Below are 23,765 nucleotides of genomic sequence, written 5' to 3' on the forward strand. Positions count from 1 at the left end.
CCGTAAAAATCCTGATGTTATGAAAAAAAATGCCACTTATTTACGTCAAACTGAAACTTACTTCAATGATTTTTATAGGGAAACCATAGAAGGTTCCATCTGAAAGATTCAACATCGTTGGTTTTAATAATAATAATTATGGTTACCCTATAAATATTTATAGGCATCAGCTAGCTGACTGGAGAATACGCCCACTACCTGAAGAATTATGCGAATACGCTCGTACCGACACGCATTACCTGCTATACATCTGGAAACGGATGAAGCAAGACTTACTGGAGGCGGGAAACGGACGCACCAATATTCTGCAGTCTGTATTCAACAAGAGCAAGAGTGTCTGTGCGAAGGTAATCCCTAATTATGGTAAAATTCTCTTTAATGTCGCTTTATCCCAAAAATGTAAATACTCTCAATGCTTAGACCAGCGCCTTTATTCCATTGCACTCACCGCAAGTGGAATGTTTTGCGACGAGATTATTGAGTTGATATTACCATGGCTACTCTTGGCCAGTAATGGCGAACCAATGGCACGCCATTACTAATTCATTATTTTTCACGGCATGCGAATGTAAAAAAGATATAATAAAAATAATGACGACATGGCCATGCGTATTTTCTTCGGTTTTTAATAATATTAACCGATCGATGTGCAAATGGAAACGATGAAATTCATGCATGCATTGTATAAAAAAATAACAGGCGGATACTCTTTAAGATTAAGCATTACGTTTATTTTAAATTGCATAAGTCGGACCGTGGGTTTTATGCTTCACAGATAATATTATCGCACTGATCTGATCAGGCGGCGGGTGAAGCCATGCCGTGAACCTTTGATTTTGATCGATTTACAATCATTTTACACGAGAGAATGCCTCATCTGATCGGAGCAAATTCTGACATCAATTTGTGTGTAAAGAATTGTTCACCTATGTGTCATAGAAAATGGGAGCTGAACTGCGATAGCCTTATCGGAAATACGAGGATATTCTTTATCAACCGAAGTCCAGAAAATAGCCAATGGAACATCGGCGAAGTTCAGTTTTAGCGTCCCTCAATTCAACAACTTCCTCTCGAATTTATAGGGAAAGCGCTTCTATAGAATTTTTGGTATTGGTTGCAAAAGGGTTTCGAATCCAGTCAAATTGGTTGTATGAAAGTAATGATGAAATTTCTTTTGCAGCAAAGTTAAATGTTTGTGAGTTGGATCCAAAATTAATTGCTTGTTTTAATGGTGGTCTGGTAGGTCATTTGGTACATTTGTAGAGATCCTTGTCTTAACTCCTTCTAATTTATCAGAGCACGTTTTAACACGCAGAGCATATTGTCATTCTGACCTTGCATTGTTTTGTTAAGTTCATGCAGGTGCTCAAATATATTACTAATCATGTACGCAAATTTGGCTATTAAGTAAGTAATGTATAATATACAAAATTATTTGTGTTGTTTTGGAAGCAATGCACAGGCAGTGGTATAGAGTAACCAAGCATATAACAATTCAATAATCCCGTCTGATACATTCCAATCATGGTAGTTGCAGTGGAATAAATGCACAGGGATCGGCAAGCGATAATCACAAAAAAGCAGAGAAAACTAGCAGTTCATCGTGTAACAACAATATTTTAACAATTTAATTTGTGCTCATTCAGAAACTTCATTGAATACAAACAGTGACAAGAAATTTAATATATAGCCATGTCTAGCCATTGCACTAAATTGACTAAATGATACGCGTTGTACTGAATGGGGGTGTTTTTGTGAGGCACAGTTGGTTTTATAAACAAAAATCTTGCCGATAGTCAGGGCAAGGCGGGGTAAGAGCTGGATTTTACTTTGATTTAAATTCATTAAGTTGCACGTACCTTGCACAAATTTATTAAGATATATCAATAGTATTAATAATAAATAATGTAATAAATCAGTACATAATTGTTTTAATTCCATTTAGACTTACATTAAGCCTGTATTCTATGAAGACGGATATATGGATCTCTATTTGAAGTCTCGTAAGAATTTCAACAACAAACAGTTGGCAGCATTGAAAAGTATCTATCAATGGCGAGACGGTGTCGCCAGAATAGAAGACGAAGGACTGGGGTATGTTTTCGTAATACAGTACATATCTAAATTACAAGCAATAGCTTTTAGTTAACCCTTTTACTCCCACGGGGCCGATATTTCGGCCCACCATACCTATGCGAAAACTCCATCTGGGCCGATCCATCGACCGAAAGTTTGGAAACAAATTTACGATTTATTCCAAATTTTTTCCCATCATATTTCGTCTCGTGTAGACGAATCATTATATTCACTGTGTGTTGAGTGTGAATAACATTTATTTTAGTGTCGGCTTTATTTATAATTATGTCACACCCTATTAACTCACAAGTCATAATTGCTCTGCTGTCGAACTTGAGACCAAAGAGGGTCATAAAAATAATAAAACATTATTTTTATGACACATTTTAAATTCTGATATTTCTTTTAGTTGTTTTATGATTCATATATCACATTACAAAATGAAGTTTGTAATTTTTGAACTAACAATGGATGCCACTGTACTTTTGGTAAGATGGTGAAAAAATACATGAATATAAATATTATTATAAATGATTTAGTGCTTTGAGACTTATTTTTTGAAATTACTTCATTCCATATCAGTTAGTCGTCGGTACTGTATCTAATTCTCTTGCGATTTCGTGAATTGAATAATATTCTTGAATACCTTGGACACTATACGATTTTTTTTGATTACTTTATAAAAATTCTATTTCATAGATAAATAATAATTTGTTTATTTTTTTTTCTGTTACTACATAAGGATAGATTATATTATAAAATTTGATAAATCAATTATAAATAAAAAAATGTTGTCACACTTGTTTTGTTGTTCAAACATAGTTTTATCCGTTCATTTCTAAATAAATATTGATACATTATTTTTTTCTTTTGTTTTATTGATGTAAACTATCAATATTATTACTTATTATTGCTTTATACACCATTGAGAACACACAAAAAAGTTTCAAATTTTTAAAACATGTGTAGAATTAGTTATTTAAAAAAAACTAAATCGACGATTTTTTGTCAAAAAACGCTTGGGAGTTTTCGCATATGCTAGGCTAAATCAGCTGGGAGTAAAAGAGTTAATAATGGTTCATATCAAATAAAAATCATCGATGAACAATGTGATATCCACCATAACTATTATAGAAAACAAAAATGCACGACACCTTCTGGTAGAGAATAAGATACATAATTGATACTGTAGTGTTCAGACCTTTTTACCTTTTCATATTTGTTTGTTCATAAAATATGTACTTATAATACTCGCATGATATTGAATTGTCAACATTTGTAGGTATGTTCTACCGAATCACATGATGCTGCAAATTGCCGAGTCACTTCCAAGAGAAATGCAGGGTCTTTTGTCGTGTTGTAATCCTGTTCCACCTTTGCTGAAAAGAAATCTCCTTACTGTCCATCAAATGATTTTAAATGTAAGTTATACATTATATTACACGTCATAGTTGTATGTAACACAGTAATTAATGTAAGGTGCACAAATACCATTTCTTCCCGTGCACCAGAAATAGCTGGAGCTAATTCTTATATTGTCCATGGTCGCTCTTGTCAGTTTGTCTCACTCAACTACTATTCCATATTACGCATCGGAACAATCAAACCTTATTTTCAATTTGGTAGTATACTGAGAATTCAACAGTTTGTTAATACATAGTGGTTTGTGACAAGTGTACGTGTAGGTATGCTGAAAAATTGGCTAGTCTCAATTTATTATTGATATCAATAATGTGAACCAACTCCAACGTTCCTTTCCATCATCCCCTCTCCCTTGTCTCAGAACTTCAGTTGGACATTCCAGAAGTCCGAATCCAACCACTGGGACCGGCGAAATTATACCCCGTTTACACGTGCATGGATTTACTGCTGACATAACAAGAAAATGCATGTGTAAACATTGTATTATCCTGCTATCCTGCAAGTTACAAGATTGTATGCATGAATCAAAAATGTTCGGAAGCTTCTGAATTTTCGCGCGACGGTTGGGATTTGTTCGATATCTGCGCCTGCACAGTAGAACGATAGTGGCGAACCTGCCGGAAAAAAAACCAACTACACCGCGCAGACTCATTTTGAGGTTAATCGATTTTTACGACTGTCAAATAGTACCATAAAATGACAATATCGCGTCTCGCTTACTGTTGAAGAATGAGATTGGCAAGACATCAAGACAGCACTTTTATGTGTAAACAGTTATTATCGCAATAGTTTAAAATACTCACTATTGGTGTAAATAATTCCATGCACATGTACAGGCGCTATTAAGGTGCTCATGTATTATTCATTCTTTATATGTGTCTCACCCAGCTCAGTCTTTTGGATTATTACTATATTTTACAATATCTAACTCAGTTTCTGACTACCACATTTAAATATCATGCTAATTATATCTAATACCGACACGACAACTGTGTCGTCAGCGCTGTATGAGTTAAAAACATTCAAAAATTTATATATATATGAAAATATTTTATTAGCATATTGTATAGTTGAATTTAATAGTTTTTTTGTGTGTTATTTTAGGCACGTGACAATATTGTGCTTGTACAAAATACTTCGGCAGATATGCCTCCAGCATCCTCAGCCACGCACGGAAACCAGACCAACGCCTCACTTCTCGACTTTGTCCATGACAAACTCACTGAATTCAGGTAAGCTGAAGCTGTATTATGCATTATTTATTATTAGCGATGTATTCAAGAATCCTAATGGATGTAGTTATCAGATACGCTTTACATTCCTATTCCTACATGAATAAATATTATTTATTTGGTTATTTCAGGGAGGGCCAGGATGTTTATTTCAAGAACATTAACTGCTTTCAGAGGAGGAAGAGAAAGATTCATCGCAACGCCAATTCATTTGAAGTACCACCGAAACAAGTTAAGGTCTGTTCACCTAATAATTGCTTTAATCTATCATATGTTAGAGTTTATGATAGTTTTTGATTAAATTTTTACAAAACAATCACTGATTCATTAAACTCTGATTTCAAATATTTCTTTAAAATTAACAAAAACAAATATCACCAAAACTCATAAATCCCATTTTGGACAAAATTGTGATTTTTATTGAATACACTAATAGTACAATATATTACCAAACATCTACCGCTGTGTAAGATGCTTACACCTATAATACACCTAACCATTCCAAAAATTCACAACCTCGTAATTGGTGTACACACAATGGAAAAATTTACAAACCTTGTAAATACAGCTTGTACAATTAATCGTGGCGTTTGGGTGATTTTGGTAACAGGGGAAGCTTCAGCAGTGGCGAGGGGTTGAGGTAGGCTGTTAAGATTCGACATAAATAGTATTCACTCACAGTCATACATACTTATTTGTTTTCATTGAACTAAGAATACAATTTTGAGATGGTGCTTGTTTGTTTTTAAAATTCAATCAAACCCTGCCTAAACCAAACCATAGTAGATAATTTTTATTTTTTTTTCGACCATGTATCCGATCCTAATAGGATCATATGGGCTTCCAAAGAGTGGAGGTTTGTATAAACAGATTTTGTTTTTACGAGAAATGGATGTCAGCCACTTGCTCAACCTATTAAGTCCATACTCTGAATAACATACAAATTGAAAAAAATATGTATACTTGCCAGACCCAGGATTCGAACCTGGGACCCACGACGCTATAAGCCAACGCTTAAGCCGCGGCCATCATGGGAGTTGTAGATAATAAATAGTTAAAAAATATTCATTTATAGCATTTTTTTGAATCATCCACTGCGCTTCTTTAAACCATCACAAAGCACGCTTTAGTAACCTCTGGGTTAGTCTAACTATTCTATGTATATTTTTTGTTTCAGGATTTTGACCCAAGTATTGTAACAAAACTGTTTGTTTCACCATTTGAAAGGTATCAGCTCTTGAAGGATTATCAGGTAATAGAATTTTTAAGAAATAGTAGCATAGTCTTAAATAAATTATTGTTGTAGGTACATTAGGACGAAATATGTTTTACTGTAATCTATTGATGACTCAGGTAAGTCAGAAATCAGAAGTCATCAAAATTGCTTTTCTTATCTTCTTTTTCCTTTGACCATGTCTGATCCTTATAAGATCATATAGGCCTCTGCGGAGTGGAGGCTTGTATCAACAGATATTTTTTTACGGGAAATGGATTTTACCCACTTGCTCAATACTCCGACTACAAACACAAATTGAAAAACAATGTATTTGCCAGACCCAGGATTCAAACTTGGGACCCACGACATTATAAGCCAGTCGGCCATTGTGGACGTCTTGTTTTATACCAGCTAAATGCTGTTCAACAAAACGTCATCAGACGAGGAAATAGTACTTTTGCTAAATAAGAAATATGTATACGGAAATTCCGGTTACAATCAAGAGATGTATCCATCACCACAGTTCAGCTAATATTGGAATGGTTTTTCTCAAACTCTCGTAAAAAAAGGTGTTGTTATGCTCGCCGATTGCTATTTAATTACACATCAACTGTGTCTATACAATAGATATTTTTTCAGGTCCCAAGATGAACGTCAAAATGTGTTCCCGATTCCATCTGAAAAGGTGCCAATATTAGAGAAACAATTGATATTCGTGAAGGTGCATATCAATTTCGTATTAAAATGTTATGCAAACAAAATTTAAACTGACAATTTTTTTACCTATCTAATAAAAAATTATACATTGGATATTTTCGTTTCAATAATTCTCTCGACTTCCCCCTTCTGCTATGTTTATCTGTTACCCATTCACTGCGTCCAACGCAACTGGTCCGTTGCCCATTAGATATAATTAGCATGTTATTTAAATGTGGTAATTAAATGTTCCTCGGTGAAGCGGTTAAATGTGGTAATTAAAAATTAATCAAAAGGTCCGCAGTGAATGGGTTAATCAACAAATTCTCTCTTCAACTGTGTAAGTAAACCAGTTATGTTCCATAAAAAAAACTCATTGTATGTTTATATCACTGTTTTTTTATTTAAAGTCAATGCACAGCTCAGTTTCATAAAAATTTATAAATAAAACCATATCATTCTATTATTTACAAAATATCAATAGTCTCACATTCTCAAATTAATTAATAACACAACATATTATGGCACAGCTTGACATAAACCATCTGTCAAAGTAGCCTCACTAGATTCACTGACCGGAATACATTGTAGGGAACGATCAATATGATTGTACCTACTTATATACAACAGTTTTGCAAACATATTCATAATTGATAATATTTACTTAACATAAAAATGTTCACAGTAATATCAAAGAGATTTAAATTTTATACATCACTATCCTTAAACAGAATTGGAGGTATAGTACAATAAATTAATAATCCTTGAGATGCTTTTGGCACATCTTTGAAGGATGCCTAACAATTGTATCTTCGCAAATCGGACATGGAGACGCAGGGGGGGAAAGCAAAAATCCCTAGTATTTATTTGATGATCATCCAGAATACCATCGAATGGAAATATATTTCTTCATTCACTGCTTAGTGACATGCCTCTTCATATAGAAATGATACGACTTTCAGTCACATGATTATTGTCAATATTATTGTAACCGATACGGAGTTCTCATGAAAGGGGCGCAACGATTCTGCTCGACTGTATGTTGTGCTTTTTCTTTCTGTGAACGTAAAGACCGGACGGGTAGCCAAACCTGTAATTAAATTTTATTTTATTCAATACTTCCGAATGGAACATCTCATATTAAACAAATCGTGTCCGGAAACTTGTACGTATGCAGTACGCCGTATCACACTTCACCGTGAAATGTTGTATCGGAAATATATGGCCGTATATTAAAGACCGGCCAACCTCTTTGGGTCGGGTCGTGTAGTACTGACATAAAATTCATGTCTAAATATAACATGGTTCTTGTCGGTTTACACTTAACAGGAAGCCAGCAGCAAACAAATCTTGAAAATAGCTGATATACTGGATTTTAGGTTAGGTTAGGTTTTCATGCTTGAATTCATGAATTTTGCCAAAATCAGCTATGAAAATTGAGTTAATGTTCATATTGAATCTAATAAAATTGTAGACCGTACAGTATACATACGGTCATCTCTTTCCGATAAGGAAGCTCACGGTGAAATGTTTTACGTACAACTTACATGTATAACCCCACTGCAGATCAGTCCTATTTTGGTATGTAATCTTTTTTAAACACACTAGTCATACTTGGTTAGTTTTAGCCTTGTTATAAGTAACTGTTTTTCTGTTTATTAATCTTAAAATGATTTATTGAATACATCTCTGTGGTCTAAAATGTTTTTTTTTATAATTTTCAAGTTGCTAGACTTTCATATAGGTACCTACTAATTTATTTATACCTGAGTGTTTACTTAACAGTTACCATAATATTTATTATCAGTTGATTGTTGACTACTAACATCATTGGTGAGGGTAAATTACATAGCGAAAAAACTTTGTTTCTATAGACATGGTGCAAAAAAAGAACCACTGGTCCACATAATATATGAAATTAGCTACAAGTCACTTCGCATTGCATCCTTTGCAGTGACCTTCACACTACTGCTATATTTATTAGCCAATTTGCAGACCGTATAAAAAGACAATTCGTCACTGTGAGTATATCAGCACCCGATAAATACTACACTTAACATTATTGTTTAGTTAACACATCGCGGACACATGTTAGCTAATACGTCATGTTAGTGATATGACACATAGGTATTAAGAATTTAAAATTTAAATAAAAGTTAAGTTTTATGATACGACACTATCTAATGGAAATATGTTCGCACTGTGACACAAGTAGCAGTACACGACTTTTATAAATGTCATGTCGTATTCCGTTCCACAGTACAGCACGTCTATGTACGTCCTGTCATATCACATCTCACAAAATACGTCCGCGAATGTGTTTAAAAGATCCTGTAAAATTTGTGTTAATCCATTTATAACTGCACTGCCCAACATTGCGCGAGTATAAGATCAAAATGGCAACTTAGCAATGTTAATATTTCTGGAGTTTACCAACATTAACCATGCTAAATAATTTCATAACAGAAATACTGTATGTATGGCTCCTTCTAATTATATTTTAAATTCTTTGGTATCTTACCATTTTTTCTCATCTCAACAGACAAAGAACGGTTATAATTAAATCAGTCATGCCATTGGGATTTTGCTCTACATTTATGAATATGGGATTCAAACCCATGGCTTTAATAAAAAATATTACATACAAGATTCTTTTCTTTAAGCATGTCTGTTCCTAAGAAGATTGTATGGGACTTCACAGACTGGAGGTTGTATTAAGAGGTTTTTGTTTTTTTTTTGAGACAAATGGATGTTAACCACTTGCTCAACCTATGTTCATACTCTGGGATCCTAACACACATTGAAAAACAATATGTGAATTTGCCAGACCCGGAACCCATGACAATCTGATACGGTACCCGCTCAGCCATCATTACATACGTGTACTTTACTAATACTCTTTGTTCTTTGAAGGTGACGACACTAATTATCACAATAAAATAATTTAAAATGAAAGTTTGAACTGACAGTCGTATACAATATGATTTTTAATATTAATAAATGGAATACCTCTGACTGCATATATCACAGACATAATCTTTAGTTTTGGAATGAATGGCTTTATGGGAAACGAGAGACGATCGGTGAGCGAATCTTCTTCCGCATTCCTCGCATTTGAACGCTCGCTCCCCGCTGTGTGTTCGGCCGTGTCTGCGCATCGAATCCTGAAAAGGATAATCCACACCAGCATAAGACCAGAAATATAGGTGAATAATAAACTATTAGGTAATAAACATGTTGAGAATCCGGGCAAAACTTTCGATTATTAATAATGGTGTGCATGTGGCATATGTGTTTTTTTGTGATTGTGGTTGCATATCTATGTAATAAACGACGATCTCTCCTTTCACAGGTAATTATAGGTACTTTTCTATTATACCGTGAATTCTTTTATTTCGGTACAAGTCAAACACATTAAGTTTAAAAAATTAATATAATACATATAATATTTATTCATAACAAATTCAAGTTTCATGGTTTGTCTTGACAAATGTATTCACATTTAATGGTTTAACTGAGTATTGTTAAATCTCCTGTGGTGCAGTCCAGCCATCTCAATTTCGGCCATCCAGGTCTAAGATTATGCAAAAATGCTTGATTTTTGACAGATGTGACATAACTTATTTACTACCAATTTTTAAGTCCTCTTGACACATTTAAACAGTGTCTTATTTGTATTCCCCCGACTCGAAAATATATATATTTACAGACCAAGATTGTGATACTAAGTGCTTTAGAAGCCGGGATATTATCATATAGTTATATTTCAATATGGCCGCCTGGGAGGTGGTTCCTATAAAAAATTTAAAGCTATGGCCCTAAATAGCACATGTGAAAAATTCAGTGCTTTTGTTCAGTGTGTCCCATGTACCTTAAATTTACTGTTAAACTGCCAAACTAATAAGCCCAGCAAGCTCAAAGGCTGCACCTAATATACAGATACAAAATTACTTGACAATATAATAGCTTAAAGTGCATACATGTCAAATTTTTTTTAAACACACTGCTGCGAATCACGCTTTCAACTGTCATGAAATAATAAAATTGTGGCCAACCTACTGACATGGAGTCGTCTACATAGAAAGGTTTTTGAGTAAAAAATCAAAACTTAATTTAAGTTCATGTTGTATTTACAACTCACCCGGCTGACAAATGTCTTGGGACAGTGTGGACACTGAAAGTCCTTCTGGCCGGCATGTATCTTCATGTGCAGGCGGTGATTAGAGCGGCCAGTAAAGCGCTGCGGGCATAACGCACATGCAAAAGGTCTCTCACCGGTGTGGCGACGTGCGTGATCCCTCATGTCTGATTTTGTGTAAAATAGCTTGGCACAAACCTATGCAAGGACGGATTACTATTAATAATCTTGTATTATATCAAGGATGCTAAGCCCGTTAGGGACATTTTGGCGAAAATGAGTTATTGATGGAGATAATTTCTTTAGAAATCAACAAGACTTATTTTGAGACAAAATTATAAATTTTGATAGGGTGGGTACAAAAACACAAGTCTGTAGAATCTATTACTTTAGTAAATTGGAATTCTACCAAATAATTGCAAGCTCAGGTAATCTTGATTGTCATATCGTCGCCATAGATGTCACGGGAGCCAGTCCACAAAATCATAATGCTGAGAAACAGGCATGCAAAGATTTTGTGTGACAAATAAAAATGACATTTTTTTATTGAATTTTTTTGTTTTTAAAGATATAACGGTGAAACTTTGAACGTAGAATATACTTTGTGGTGTTACCTTTTTATTATTTTGTACAAATAACTAAAAAAAATAGTATCTTAGAAGTTATGTGTGTTATATCTCTTGACCACTGGATATTGAAATGTACAAAAAATGTAGTGAGAAGAGTTTTGTGGCTTAACCCGATCGCCGCGGATGGGACATATGTTGTTTTTTACATAAGCTCTGATACTGGGCGGATGTCGCAACTGTTGATATCGAAAATTGAAATGTCGGTAAAGTAGGAAATACTTCACGCATAGTATTAATTTTTGTATTGAAAAATGCTCTGATTCGTGTTCGTACCGCCATATCGATAACTTTGTCAAAAATATGTTGTTTTAATTTCATAAACATCGATCTTTCGAACCCCCTCGATCTATCGAGATTCGCCGGTACGATTGCATCAGTTCAAATCTACGCGGTATTTTTCGCGGCTGCGCAGTAGGTATACAAAATATATTTCATCGAGTTGAGTGTGCGCCGAGTATTTACCGTGTAAAGTTGAATTCACCGCGATTTTTACATCATGTGCGGGTATACGAAAAAGACAACCAAAAAACGAAAAGAAATTTGTTGTAATATTTCTAAAAATGTACTTGAACTTGTGTTCTGGATTATGTCATTTATTACTCATGTGTCTCCCTAATTGTTTCAAAGTCATAAATCGAGCTCATTATTGAAAGTCGTAAATATTTAGTAAAGATGCGTCCACACGGAATGAAAAAATATATATTATTATATTTTAGAGGATTGCAAGTTTTACCAATAAATTACGAATTACTATGAAGGAATATATAAAACGTATAAATTTTTGCTAAAAAAACACACACGGGTAGGTATAAAATATAATATAAAATATAAATCATGGAATATTGACTTTTCAACTATATTACATATTATCTTTGCGTACAATTTAATGCTTATAAATTTTTTAAACCTTACCCAAAAAAAAGTTTTTAGAGCACTTGGAAAAATTTACGCAATTCAAAAAATAAATATTGTTTTTTTTACAAAACATAAAATGACAATCACTAACATAATACAATGCTCAATAAAACTGAAAAGTAATCTACAAAATCCAAGTTTCACTAAAAAAAAAAAACAAAAAAATTATTATAATATTTTCAACCAGTGTGGACTCACCTTTAAACTTAAATTAGAATGGCCCATAAAACATGTAAAATGCTGACACAATCTATGCCACGAAATAAAACTGGTGACTACCATCCAATTTTAATGGATTTGTCATCAATAAAACTTACACTAATTAACAATAATTCATAAGTCACCAATAAAAGCTATTATTTTCAATAATTTTTATGGCATTTTTAAGTGTTTTTAGCACTTGTTTTGAAGTCGAGTGCTTTGTCATAGAAAATGGCTACAGAGTTTAGAAATTCAACACTCCATTATGTGTTTTAATGTGGCACTTGGATCCTTATGTATCTAGGCATGATAACAGTTGTAGCCACAATTTTTAACTGCCGTATTTATTATAATACAGCGAAGAATAACATTTCGAAAAACCTACCGCGGACAGCACATCTTTTGTATGGAAACTTAACGCGCCGATCGGGTTAAATCCATTGACCACTGCATCTTTTAAATAATACACAAATTTTATCGTAATGATTCCACTTTTATTAAATATAATACCTATATAACTTGACCGGTTTCGTCCACCTCAGAGGAACAGTTGAAATATCCCTCTGAGGCGGACGAAACCGGTCCACTTATATTTAATAAAAGTGGAATCAGTACGACAAAATTTGCATTTTATTTAAATTAATATTTTATATTCAATAAATAATATACTGAATAAACACAAGATTTAAGAATGTTAGATTCTTATTGAAAATAGATATTTTTGAAAAACCCTGTTTTAAAAAATCTTCGATTCTCAAGATTCTCACTCACATCTTTCACTGTCCGGGTGAGTGCTCTTATCGTTTAAGCTACTGATCTGTCTATGATTCATGCAAATTAATTCGAATAACCATATTATTCGAAATGTTTTAAATTCTACCACCAATTGGATTGTATATTTCTGAGGTTTTTCAAAATTATGTATTTCCAAATTCAACATACATAAATACCGTTCCGTACCAATATTTTTCTAATATATATGTTTCTGAATTGTTCCAAATGATGTATTTTCAATAGAATTTCAATTTATGTTACCGGACATGGATGTCTCTTATCTCCGGTGTGTATTTTTCTATGAGATCTGAGATTAGTCAACGCTCTGAATGCCTTCCCACACGTTGAGCAAGTGAAAGGCAGTTCCCCGGTGTGCAGGCGCCTGTGTGCCAAAAGTGTCTCCTTGGTGCTGAGTCCTTTTCCGCAAACATCGCAGATGAACCCTTTCACGCCAGAATGTTGCTTTTGATGCGTTTTTAGTGCCCTTTCAAGAGCAAAACTATAAAATAAAATATTCAGTGTTATTTCATCTCACCATGATACCGAAGAGCCACACCGAACACAGCCAACATCTACACATTGTTTCGTACAGTACTTGTCAAAAGCATCGATACGCATACCACAGCAGAAAAAATTTATTTAACAAAAATATGTGACAGCAATGGCGTCCAGTGTGTCCCTAAATTACTCCAAGATAATCCAAACATTTAATAAATATGTAAATAAAATCATCTTATTTAAAGTCACAGAAAAAAGCTCATTTCATTGTAAAATATTCTTATGTAGAAAAATATTTATTATTCATACTTAAATATTTACCAGAATTTTGTTGTGATTGCTGCATTGTACATTATTTTTATAAAATATCTACTTTCCACATATGTACGGTACAACAGTAAAATTTATGTCACTGAAGGGGTACTACCATGTAAATTTCCGAAAGACAGCTTTAGTGAATCACAAAGAATTGCAGCAATTTTAGCATATACTTTGTAAATCACATGTATATTAAATAACAATTAGTTGAGAAATGATTCGTAATCCACAATGTGTGACTGTCAAATAGAAATGGCTTCATAAATCTTATTTTTTCTACTAGATTATCGCTGTTTTTCTTTCATTATTTTCATGCTGGGACGAATATTCATTGGAATGCACTCTATTTCAAGTGCAAGCATTGAGTTTTAAAGTCATATTTTTATAATTGCAATAAAATGCTTGAAATATTTTGGTGCGGATTGACATTCAACGTCTGCTTCACCAAGCGTCACTGACGAAAATGGGAGGAATTTTGAAAACTGCTCTTGCAAGAGTAATATTGAATATTACGATAATACGATGTATTTGAAAGTGAATCAAAAAACAAAATAGTTATACTTTACTTAATGGGACTTTGAAAAAAAACTATTTATTATAAATCACACAAATCGGTTTGGAGCTCAGAGTAATGATATATAGAGAGCACCTATTTTTCCGCAAAACCAAGCCGTGTTTCTTACGTATAACGCACAGTAGAACTTCGATTTTATTATTATCAACTTAACTAGGAAACGTTATACCACCTTGTTGATTCTCAGTACGGCTACCAAATTTAAACACACCAAAGTTAACCAAATGTTCCACTAAAATAACTAATAATAATTACCACTAACTTTATATTTAACACAAAAACAATAAATTTCAGCAACACGTGCTTGCAGTTTTTAAATTAATGTAATCAGTCAAATCCATATTTACCGGCTACGTTTACAAAAATATTTAATTCAGCCGTAGAAATTCTATCTTACTCTAACCCTAACGCGTAGAGCGGAGATATAAGCCTGCCGAATGCTTACTCACTCATAGTTACGGTTCGTTTTTATTCAAGCCTTGGTTTGGAGCATATTACATAAAATGTCAACAAGTTCTTTCACTTTTTCGATAATGTTCCTTTTCTCTTCAAGTGACAATGACTTTTCTTAGATATTATTTGAACTAATGGATTTAAAAAAAAACCAAAAAAAGCAAAAGAACGAACTCATAATCATGTTGTGTAACCTTTGTCTCGGGTACTACAGACATGCACACATGCTTCTGGAATTAATTTCAATGGCATACATTGAATTGAATGTCTTCAAATAAATTAGATTTTTAATTTTAAATAATTGAATTTTGAATATTTCAGATGTAAATAATTGCGAGCAACAGTGTTGCCAACCGTACAATAATTTTGGTCTGCATACTATGTACGATATAAAACAGATATAGTACGCCCAAAATACCATATTTTTGAATATCGGAAAAAATATGTAAAAAGTACTAATATTTCAATATTTCCGTTGGATAAATTGGTGCAAAATACTATAATTTCGCAATATAAGAAGATTTGGAGAACTTGGACAAAAAATTGCTTGAAAAACGTAAAAAAATCCCTTGACTTTGGTTTAAATTGAAAATTCTTCGGTTAGCATTTTTGGTAGGAGTTTCTCAAATTCTCCATTATTTTTTTTTCTAAGAAACAAAAAACCTATACATTTTCAACAGATGACAACGCGTACTATATTTTTGCCCCAAATACTATAATTTTGGAGGCTCTGTACTATAATTCCACTTTGAAAAGATGGCAACACTGGCGGGCAATGAAAATGTAAAACTGGGAATTAAATATACTAAAATGACACAGAACTGCAGGAACATGCAAATAATGGCAAAACACAAATTTTGGGTATGTAAAATTCGAGGTTTCTCTGTACCATCAATAGTTCCAAAATGATCCTTCTATACCTCTAAAAAAAACACACTTTATTTCAGCAATATTAGGATACTTTGTTTGCTATGGCGTATAAAATAAACCTTTGAAAATCGGATAAATAAACAAACATAAATTAAGTACTTGAAATCGACATAATCTTTTGTAAGAATCATATTTTGTTTGTTGTTTATTATGCAAAGTATACTCTCGAAGTTTTGCGATTTTTTGTGTTCTACTAAGTTTCCTCTAAAATGATTGGCATATTTTTAATGTAAAAAATGTTCGTCCGACGCTCAACTAGTCTGTCAAATTAGTGTAGTTTTACAACAGGACTATCAAACGATAATTGTTACAAATTTTTGTAGCTCGATTTCAAAAAAATGAAAGCGTCCACTTACTCTTTTCCACATATTTCACATTTAAAGGGTCGCTCTGTCGTGTGCCTCATGAAATGTGTTATGAGATCCCACTTCACACTCACGCAGTGTCCACACTGGTCACAGATATATTGACCCTGTAACAAACAACATAAGAAAGAAATAAAAAGACAAAATCTTTTACAGAACACGACTGAAATATATTAAATTCTAGGATAGTTAACCTTATCAACGCTAGAAAATTTTTACTGTGGACATTTGTAGGCCAGCAATTTTTGGAATAAAATAAATCCCTTAAAAATATGAACAGAATGATAAATATTTGTGAAAATTTACCAAATCAACATGTTTCTCGAGTTCATCGTGAATATTTTCACACTAAAATGATAAATACTGTTTAGAAAATATACATAAACAGTTCATTCAGAAGTTATGACGTTTACAAGAACCCGCGAGTTAACTCGTCTGTGGCACTGATCGTGGGACTAAATGTTTATTTTTTTCAAATGGATTTCGAACACGAAACCCGCAGCTTTAGAGATGGACACTCTGCCACTACTACACTGTAGGTGCAATAGATTTGTATTACGAAATATAAATATCACTTACTTTCGGCTTTGGAGTTCGTTTTTTTGGTGGCATTTTAATCTCCTCTACATCTGACCCATAATACAGCTCCTATAAAGCAAAAAGTAATGTATCAATATTAAGCTATTTTATTTATTATTTTAATATTGGATATTATATCATAGTGGTATATACTAACTCCAATATTTTTCTCTTGTGGTTTATTTTCAATATCATTTACTATATTTAAACTCTCTTCCTTAATAATATTATTATCGATAACATCTTCGACTTTAATCACAAAATTCTCTTCGAATAATATGTCTTTGTCTTCTTCTCTCTTTTTTCTGTGTGGCTTTTTATTCAATTTTATTCTTGTGCCATTTTTGTTTGCAGATAACTTTTCTAGTTTTCTAATCTTCTTCGTAATTTTACCTTGCATGTTTTCAGTATCCATGTTTCTTTTTCTTTTTGTGGGCGATTGTTTTTTTGAAAGCTTTTGTTCTTTTTTTGTATCACCTTTGTCTACTACTGTAAATTGAAAAGCTTTTAAATCTTTTAGAGGAAGATCGTCTTCATACATTTCGCCATTTTGATGGTCGCCGCCAATTTCATCGTTTTGCCATCCAGGGCTATTGACAATGTCTAAAGTTTCATGCTTAATTTCTGAAAAAAAACATCAAATGTTAAGTGCTATAAATCAGCAGACAACTTATACTGGTATTTCAATTAAATACGTATATAGACGTTGTGTAGTTCAAACCCTTAAAATTAAATTAAATCTTACCCGCATTGCTCTGTAAATCTTGCAATCGAGCATCACTGCGCCGACATTGTTCACGAAACAAAAAGGATTCTTTTAATCGCATCACACAGTTTGCACAAAGCTCATTTGGACCTTCCTGATTTTCTGCGACCTAAACCAAGAGAAAGTATTAGCTCCACGGCCAAATGGTGTTGAAAACTTTTACTAAAAACCAGAATATTATATATTGTGGATCGTATTTTAACATTCAACAATAGATCCGACCATAAAGATGTTTTATATTTATATGATTGACAAGGAATATTAAGTTCGTATGTGAGAAATTTAATAAGTGTACCTACCTCAATTGATGCACAGGCTAAGAGCATTTCAGACAATTGTGTCTCATCATCCTTAGTGAAAATGGAAATGCATCCTTTCTTTTCGAGGCAAGATCGACACATTTTGTCCCAAGATATATTTTCTTCCATTTTTAAATTTTATAAACAATAACAAGACGTCAAAAGCATGATCGGTACAAGAAGCGTCCCATCTAATGTTTATTATCTATGGTCAGTTTTACCATTAGTCTATGGCTCGATCAAAATGTCAAAATACTCATAGTAGATTATATTATGATTTTTAGAATCTCCACGCACAACTTCTAAAACGTTCCAAGTTGATCAATAATTTTCATAGTTCACAATATTATATTATTACATATAAACCAAAGGGAAAGAATAGTGGTATACTTGGACAGCTATGTTTTACTAGGAGGTAACACTGATTTTTTTTTCAAAAGAAATGTCAAAAATTGTTTATTGTTTGTCAAACTAATAGTGACATTACATATTTGTATATTAAATTAGAAAGTGTTCGTACAGATATCTATTCTTTATTTATCAATTTATGAATAAACCCCAATTAATTAATGTATTAAATATTGTGAATTAAATATGGCGAATGAGAAAGTAATAGAATTCCACAATATTACCCATGTTCAACAAGAACTGAAGCCTGAAGTAAATGATACATATAAAACGCCAGCTGAACAAGAAATCCTCGTTCGACAAGACAATCAGGGTAATGTAGATATTCTATGTAGACAAAATCACAAAGAAGAGCAGGTTGTCATTAAACAAGAAGTCGACATGGGACTTAGCCCTAATGATTTAGAGCATTATGATAATAAGAAAATTAAACGAGAAGTATCAGGAGATGATAAAATGCTGGACCGGAGTGGAGTAGAATATTCTATAGACATTTCTGAAACATATATAAAAGATGATCCGTCGCATACTGATAGTGTGCCATTGACCGTAATTAGCGTACCTGACAAAGACAATAGTTCAAGTAGCAATATTAATAATATAATAATTCCACCAGTCGTCTATAGAGAGTTTTCCAGAATCACCGAAATCGATCGAATAAATTCTGGCGACAGTACTGATGATGCAGAAACAGATCCTCCCTTTATCTACAAAGAATACGAGCCAAGTAAAAAAAGAAAGAGAAAAAAGGTTCCCTCTGATGTGCCGTGCTTGCGAAAAACTTATGTATGCGATGAATGTGATTATACGTCTATACAATTGAGCAATTTTAAAGCACACAAAATGAAACATAAAGGAGAAAAACCGTTTCAATGTGAACTGTGCGAGTATGCCAGTGCACAACTCGGCCATTTGAAAGAACACATGCTGACGCACTGTGATGACAAACCGTATGCCTGTAATGCATGTGATTACTCCAGCAATAACTTACGATATCTAAAACGACACCAACTCATTCATTCAACTGATAAAAGCCACAACTGTGATCAGTGTGAATATTCCAGCGTACGATTGACCGCACTGAAACGTCACCAGCAAACTCACACAGGATACAAACCATACTCTTGCGACATCTGTGACTACAAATGTAGTCAGTTCAACTCCCTGAAGCTTCATAAACTCATACATTCCGGAGAAAAACCGTATGCGTGCAACCTTTGTAACTACGTGTGTCGGGATCTCAGCCACCTGAACAGGCACAAGAGTGTCCACTCCACGGAGAAGAGCTTTTCGTGCAACGAGTGCGGATACGCTACCAAACTGCAGCAGAATCTCAAACGTCACAAGGTTATTCACAGAGGTGTTAAAGAATTTGCATGTGACCTTTGCAGCTATGCATCAATTCATGCATTCACGTTGAAGAGGCATAAAAAAACACATGAGTCTTAGGAATAACTCCCATGTTTCTTTTGTTTCCTGCAATACATATTGACATGGGTGAGATTTATCTACTCCTGGACAGAGAATCTAAGACGTAAAACCACTTCGTATCTGTTCGCCTCAAGTGCGATCTTGTCATTGTATAGAGTACAGCTATTCTGCAACACATGAATAGCGTCAAACTACTACACAGTGCCACAGTTTGGTCATTCAAATTGTAGAACCGGGAATGACATTGTGGCTAACTTCCATTCCACATCACCGGAGAGTGTCCATACAGAGGGGAGTGATGTCAAAGAAGGGCATTTTTTAGACTGCTCTCTTCAATGATCGATAGTAAAACATTTACTACAGGCCTGGGCAAACTACGGCCTGCAAAGGATTTCTATGGGCGCCGCGAGTTTTAAGCGTATTTCTGAAAAAAGTTTACTTTTTTCTACATTTAAACGCCTTTTAAAAATAAAATATGAATATACATGAATTACACTGTCGAGAAGAGATCTGCAAATTTTACAAGACTTAATTCGGACTAATTCAAACAACTTAAAGATTCTCCTCGAAAAATGTTGCGTTATTTTTTGATCAACCTACATCTCAATTAATACAGGATACACCTCTTGTTCACTTAGATTGTTTTTCAAATTTTTCTATATATTATGGTAGGTCTATGGGTATATGAACAAACATTTTCAATTATGAATATCAATAAAAACGATCAAGCATCACCGATGAACTACACTGAAATTTAAAAAATGTTGAAAAATGTAAAACAATTTCATTCTTCTCATTAAATTGTTGGCTATTAGAGAATCACTTATTTTTTTATTTTGAAATTCCTTTTCAGTGTACGTCTAAAATAGTATTTTACTTGCGGCCCGCCGTCCGTTTTATATTCCTAATGTGGCCCTTCATCCAAAAAGTTTGCCCAGGCCTGACTTACTATCATCATCCAGGCTCGATTCCCTAACTCATTCCATTGTTGTCGGTCTCGAGGTTCCTCACTATCACATACTTCCGCTTCCGCAAACCGTACGTCAATCAAGCAGGCTTTGGGATGGCCCTGAGGCCGTTTAGTGCCAAAATAAATAAAATTCAAAAGTGTTTAATTGGTTTCTATTTTATTACATGATCGCCTAGCGGTTTACGCATCAGCTTACAATATCACGGGTCCCAGGTTCAAATCCAGGATTTAGCAAATACAAATATACATATTGTTTTTCAATTTGTGTTTGGAGTAAGAATATGGACCTATTATGTTTAGTACTTAAGTGGCTAACATCCATTTTTCATAAAAACAAAAATCTGTTAATACAAAAACCTCCACTCTGGAGGCCCATAACATGATCTTATTAGGATCGGACATGGTCGAATAATAATAATTTTATTACAACTTAATTTAAGACTCGCAAACAAACATGTATCAATCTTTGAATCAAGTGTTGAATATTCGAAAGAAGAGGGATGTAAAAAAAAGTGTACCTTAAAATATTTATTTATCAATGGGTATAATAAAGTTAACGAGACGTATTACCAATCAGGTGTTTTCTCTATAAACTTATCACCAGATAATTGAATACCACCCTTGTATGTATTTGAGAAGGTGACGAGGAGCAGAGGAGAGAAGGGCAACTGCATGGAAGCGCACAGTTTTTGCATTATCAACAAAAATCTAAATTTTAAGAAACGTACGAAATAGTGAATTTTGCAAAAGTCGAGGGCCTCCTATATAAAGAATGTTTTACGACATTTGTTTCGCTTTATTAAGTATGAGTACCGAAATTTACAGTTTTAGTTTTTGTAATATAATATTGTCATCAGCCACACAGTATTGACAATAATAAAATGATAGCATTACACAAACTCAAAACATAAAACTTATCTTGTGAGTGAAACATGTGTCGTAAAGCACTCTTTATATGGTGGAACCTCTTTTACGTGCCCAGAATTCACGTTTTTCTATTATGTGCATGTAATTTCTGCAGCAGTTTTATTTTAGTACATTAAATTCCCGGTTTTACGTTATTATTTCCTGCATTTTACGTCTGAAATATTTGTTCAAAATTCAATTAAAATTAAACATTAAATTTATTTCGACACATTCAATTATGTATGTGTGTATCAGTAGTGAAAGATGGAGGTAGGCTAAATATTGCACACTAAACTGTGTCAGTCAAACCTATTTGTGTTCATTGAACTAAGAGCCGCATGCAAAATCTAAGAAATCGTTCCTAAGGATAAGTCGCCGAAAAGGATGACTTAACTATAGACAATCCTTAGTATAGAGTTAAGGAATCCTTAACCATAGACTACTTTTGTTATGAATACGCCCCCTTCCGTATTACGCATGAGTGCAGGACCGTAACAAAAATATCGATATTTTAAAGTATCAATGCTTTATGAAAGATACATCGATTTTTTGCTATTGATAATTTCTTTCGATAACGATTGATATATAAAATTTAAATAATCCTTCGCAAACAACCATAATTTAACAACGATATTTACAAACATGTCCCCCGCAAGGCGGGGGAACAGGGCTCTAGCCTGGGGGTCAATCAGATAAGTGAGATAAACACACATCACAAATTTGCTCTAATACTAAAAAAGTCGCCTGCGCACTATTTATTTCAACGATTTTAACAATAGTAGTACGATGCATTTTTTTATTATCGTATGTCGCGATACTTGACAACTCCGCAATTCAAATAGATATAAATTCTAACGGTTTTAAGTTTTGTACTATTCCATTTGAATCGTTTTTTGCGACACGGGTATCGCCTTTCGGCATCTTCGGGCACTATGCACACTCGCCAATAGTAAATACAATTGACACACCGATCCGGGTAGTATCATGACCCATTCACTGCGTCCAACGCAACTGGTGCGTTGCCCATCAGGTGGTCATTAGATATAATTAGCATGTTATTTAAATGTGATAATTAAATATTAATTAAATGGTCCGCAGTGAATTGGGACGCGGACCTTTTAATATAGAGATCCTATATTAAAAAATACACAAAATCACTAAAAATACAGTGAATATCCTTCATTTTAACTCGATCACTGTTTGAATGCTCTATTTCGAAAACGTTGCTTGACACATTTTAAAAAACAGTGACATAAGTTGCAAAAATCTTCATATTACCTAAATACACAAATGTTAGTAGTTTTTTTTAAAGACAACGGTTAACATTTGCTATAAAATAATATATTTTACATCTACCTACCTATTTATTTTTATACCTATAGGATTGTTTTCACTATTTTGACTAAAACACAATAGTGACTTGTAACGTTTTCAAAATACATCATTCATTTTGAAAACGCTAATATTGAGCGTCACATTGCTTTTAACCCTAAGTAAACTTAAAAATCCTGGCCTGGGGAGTGAGGGCCCGTTCAGGTTGTGTGGGCCATCCTTTCCTTAAAGGACGATACTTTCTTTCGATACGATACCCATTCCATGTATCGATACTTTTTCAATGGATAGACAGGCCTATTTTTTTTTTGCTCCCCCTCAACTTATGTTCGCCGGATACCGCGCAAAAAACAATAGTATTACCATGTTAAAAAAAATATCTTGCGGTGCCTGTAGAATCACGTATAATGACTTACAACGGAAACATAGGAGTATTATAATTAAATATTAATATGTATTTATAGTTATTGCATTTATAAAGTGCAGTTGTCATATTTTTGTCATCGTTTAACAATTAATTATAAAATAATTTACCTAAACTATAGGAAAGAGAATTTTTCAATATGGTATTATTTTCAATAGAAAAAACGACCGAAGCTTTAAGACGAGGTGAACCATAGACAACATGATCTTAGCT

The 23,765-nt window shown here is 33.6% G+C and overlaps 3 protein-coding genes across 3 annotated transcripts in view; 2 read left to right on the top strand and 1 right to left on the bottom strand.

Annotated features, from left to right (window-relative positions):
- Nucleotides 1–7,084, top strand: part of Rrp6 (exosome component Rrp6) — a 19,664-nt gene extending 12,580 nt beyond the window's left edge. Inside the window, exons 8-14 of the mRNA XM_085954733.1 lie at nucleotides 164–347; nucleotides 1,946–2,094; nucleotides 3,359–3,497; nucleotides 4,603–4,730; nucleotides 4,862–4,967; nucleotides 5,908–5,982; nucleotides 6,586–7,084. Coding sequence (XP_085810859.1) covers nucleotides 164–347; nucleotides 1,946–2,094; nucleotides 3,359–3,497; nucleotides 4,603–4,730; nucleotides 4,862–4,967; nucleotides 5,908–5,982; nucleotides 6,586–6,597 — 793 coding nt within the window. The 3' untranslated portion in view covers nucleotides 6,598–7,084. The remainder of the gene's footprint in view (nucleotides 1–163; nucleotides 348–1,945; nucleotides 2,095–3,358; nucleotides 3,498–4,602; nucleotides 4,731–4,861; nucleotides 4,968–5,907; nucleotides 5,983–6,585) is intronic.
- LOC147066943 (uncharacterized) lies at nucleotides 7,021–18,258 on the bottom strand. The gene is made up of 9 exons (XM_085954734.1): nucleotides 18,082–18,258; nucleotides 17,762–17,891; nucleotides 17,174–17,640; nucleotides 17,017–17,085; nucleotides 16,429–16,544; nucleotides 13,561–13,798; nucleotides 10,784–10,978; nucleotides 9,652–9,806; nucleotides 7,021–7,732 (listed from the first exon to the last, which is right to left on the bottom strand). The coding sequence occupies exons 1-9, from the start codon at nucleotides 18,208–18,210 to the stop codon at nucleotides 7,648–7,650; spliced, it is 1,584 nt and encodes a 527-aa protein (XP_085810860.1). The 5' UTR covers nucleotides 18,211–18,258; the 3' UTR covers nucleotides 7,021–7,647.
- On the top strand, nucleotides 18,249–21,455 carry LOC147066944 (uncharacterized). The gene has a single exon (XM_085954735.1). It carries the CDS (start codon nucleotides 18,676–18,678, stop codon nucleotides 19,936–19,938), a length of 1,263 nt encoding a protein of 420 aa, XP_085810861.1. The 5' UTR covers nucleotides 18,249–18,675; the 3' UTR covers nucleotides 19,939–21,455.
- The last annotated feature ends 2,310 nt before the right edge of the window (nucleotides 21,456–23,765 follow it).

Source organism: Rhyacophila brunnea, unplaced genomic scaffold (genome assembly GCF_057557595.1).
Source record: "Rhyacophila brunnea isolate RB1 unplaced genomic scaffold, BYU_Rbru_1.0 scaffold_4, whole genome shotgun sequence".
Taxonomy (NCBI): Eukaryota; Metazoa; Arthropoda; class Insecta; order Trichoptera; family Rhyacophilidae; genus Rhyacophila; species Rhyacophila brunnea.

What these genes read in the sequence shown, in the direction of transcription:
- LOC147066944 (XM_085954735.1), top strand. Translation starts at nt 18,676, where the DNA reads ATGGCGAATGAGAAAGTAATAGAATTCCACAATATTACCCATGTTCAA.
- LOC147066943 (XM_085954734.1), bottom strand. Translation starts at nt 18,210, where the DNA reads ATGGAAGAAAATATATCTTGGGACAAAATGTGTCGATCTTGCCTCGAA. An exon ending in TAGCCTGTGCATCAATTGAG is followed by an intron (nt 17,892 to 18,081) that starts GTAGGTACACTT and finishes CTCTTGGTTTAG; the next exon opens with GTCGCAGAAAATCAGGAAGG. An exon ending in AACGAACTCCAAAGCCGAAA is followed by an intron (nt 16,545 to 17,016) that starts GTAAGTGATATT and finishes TGTTTGTTACAG; the next exon opens with GGTCAATATATCTGTGACCA.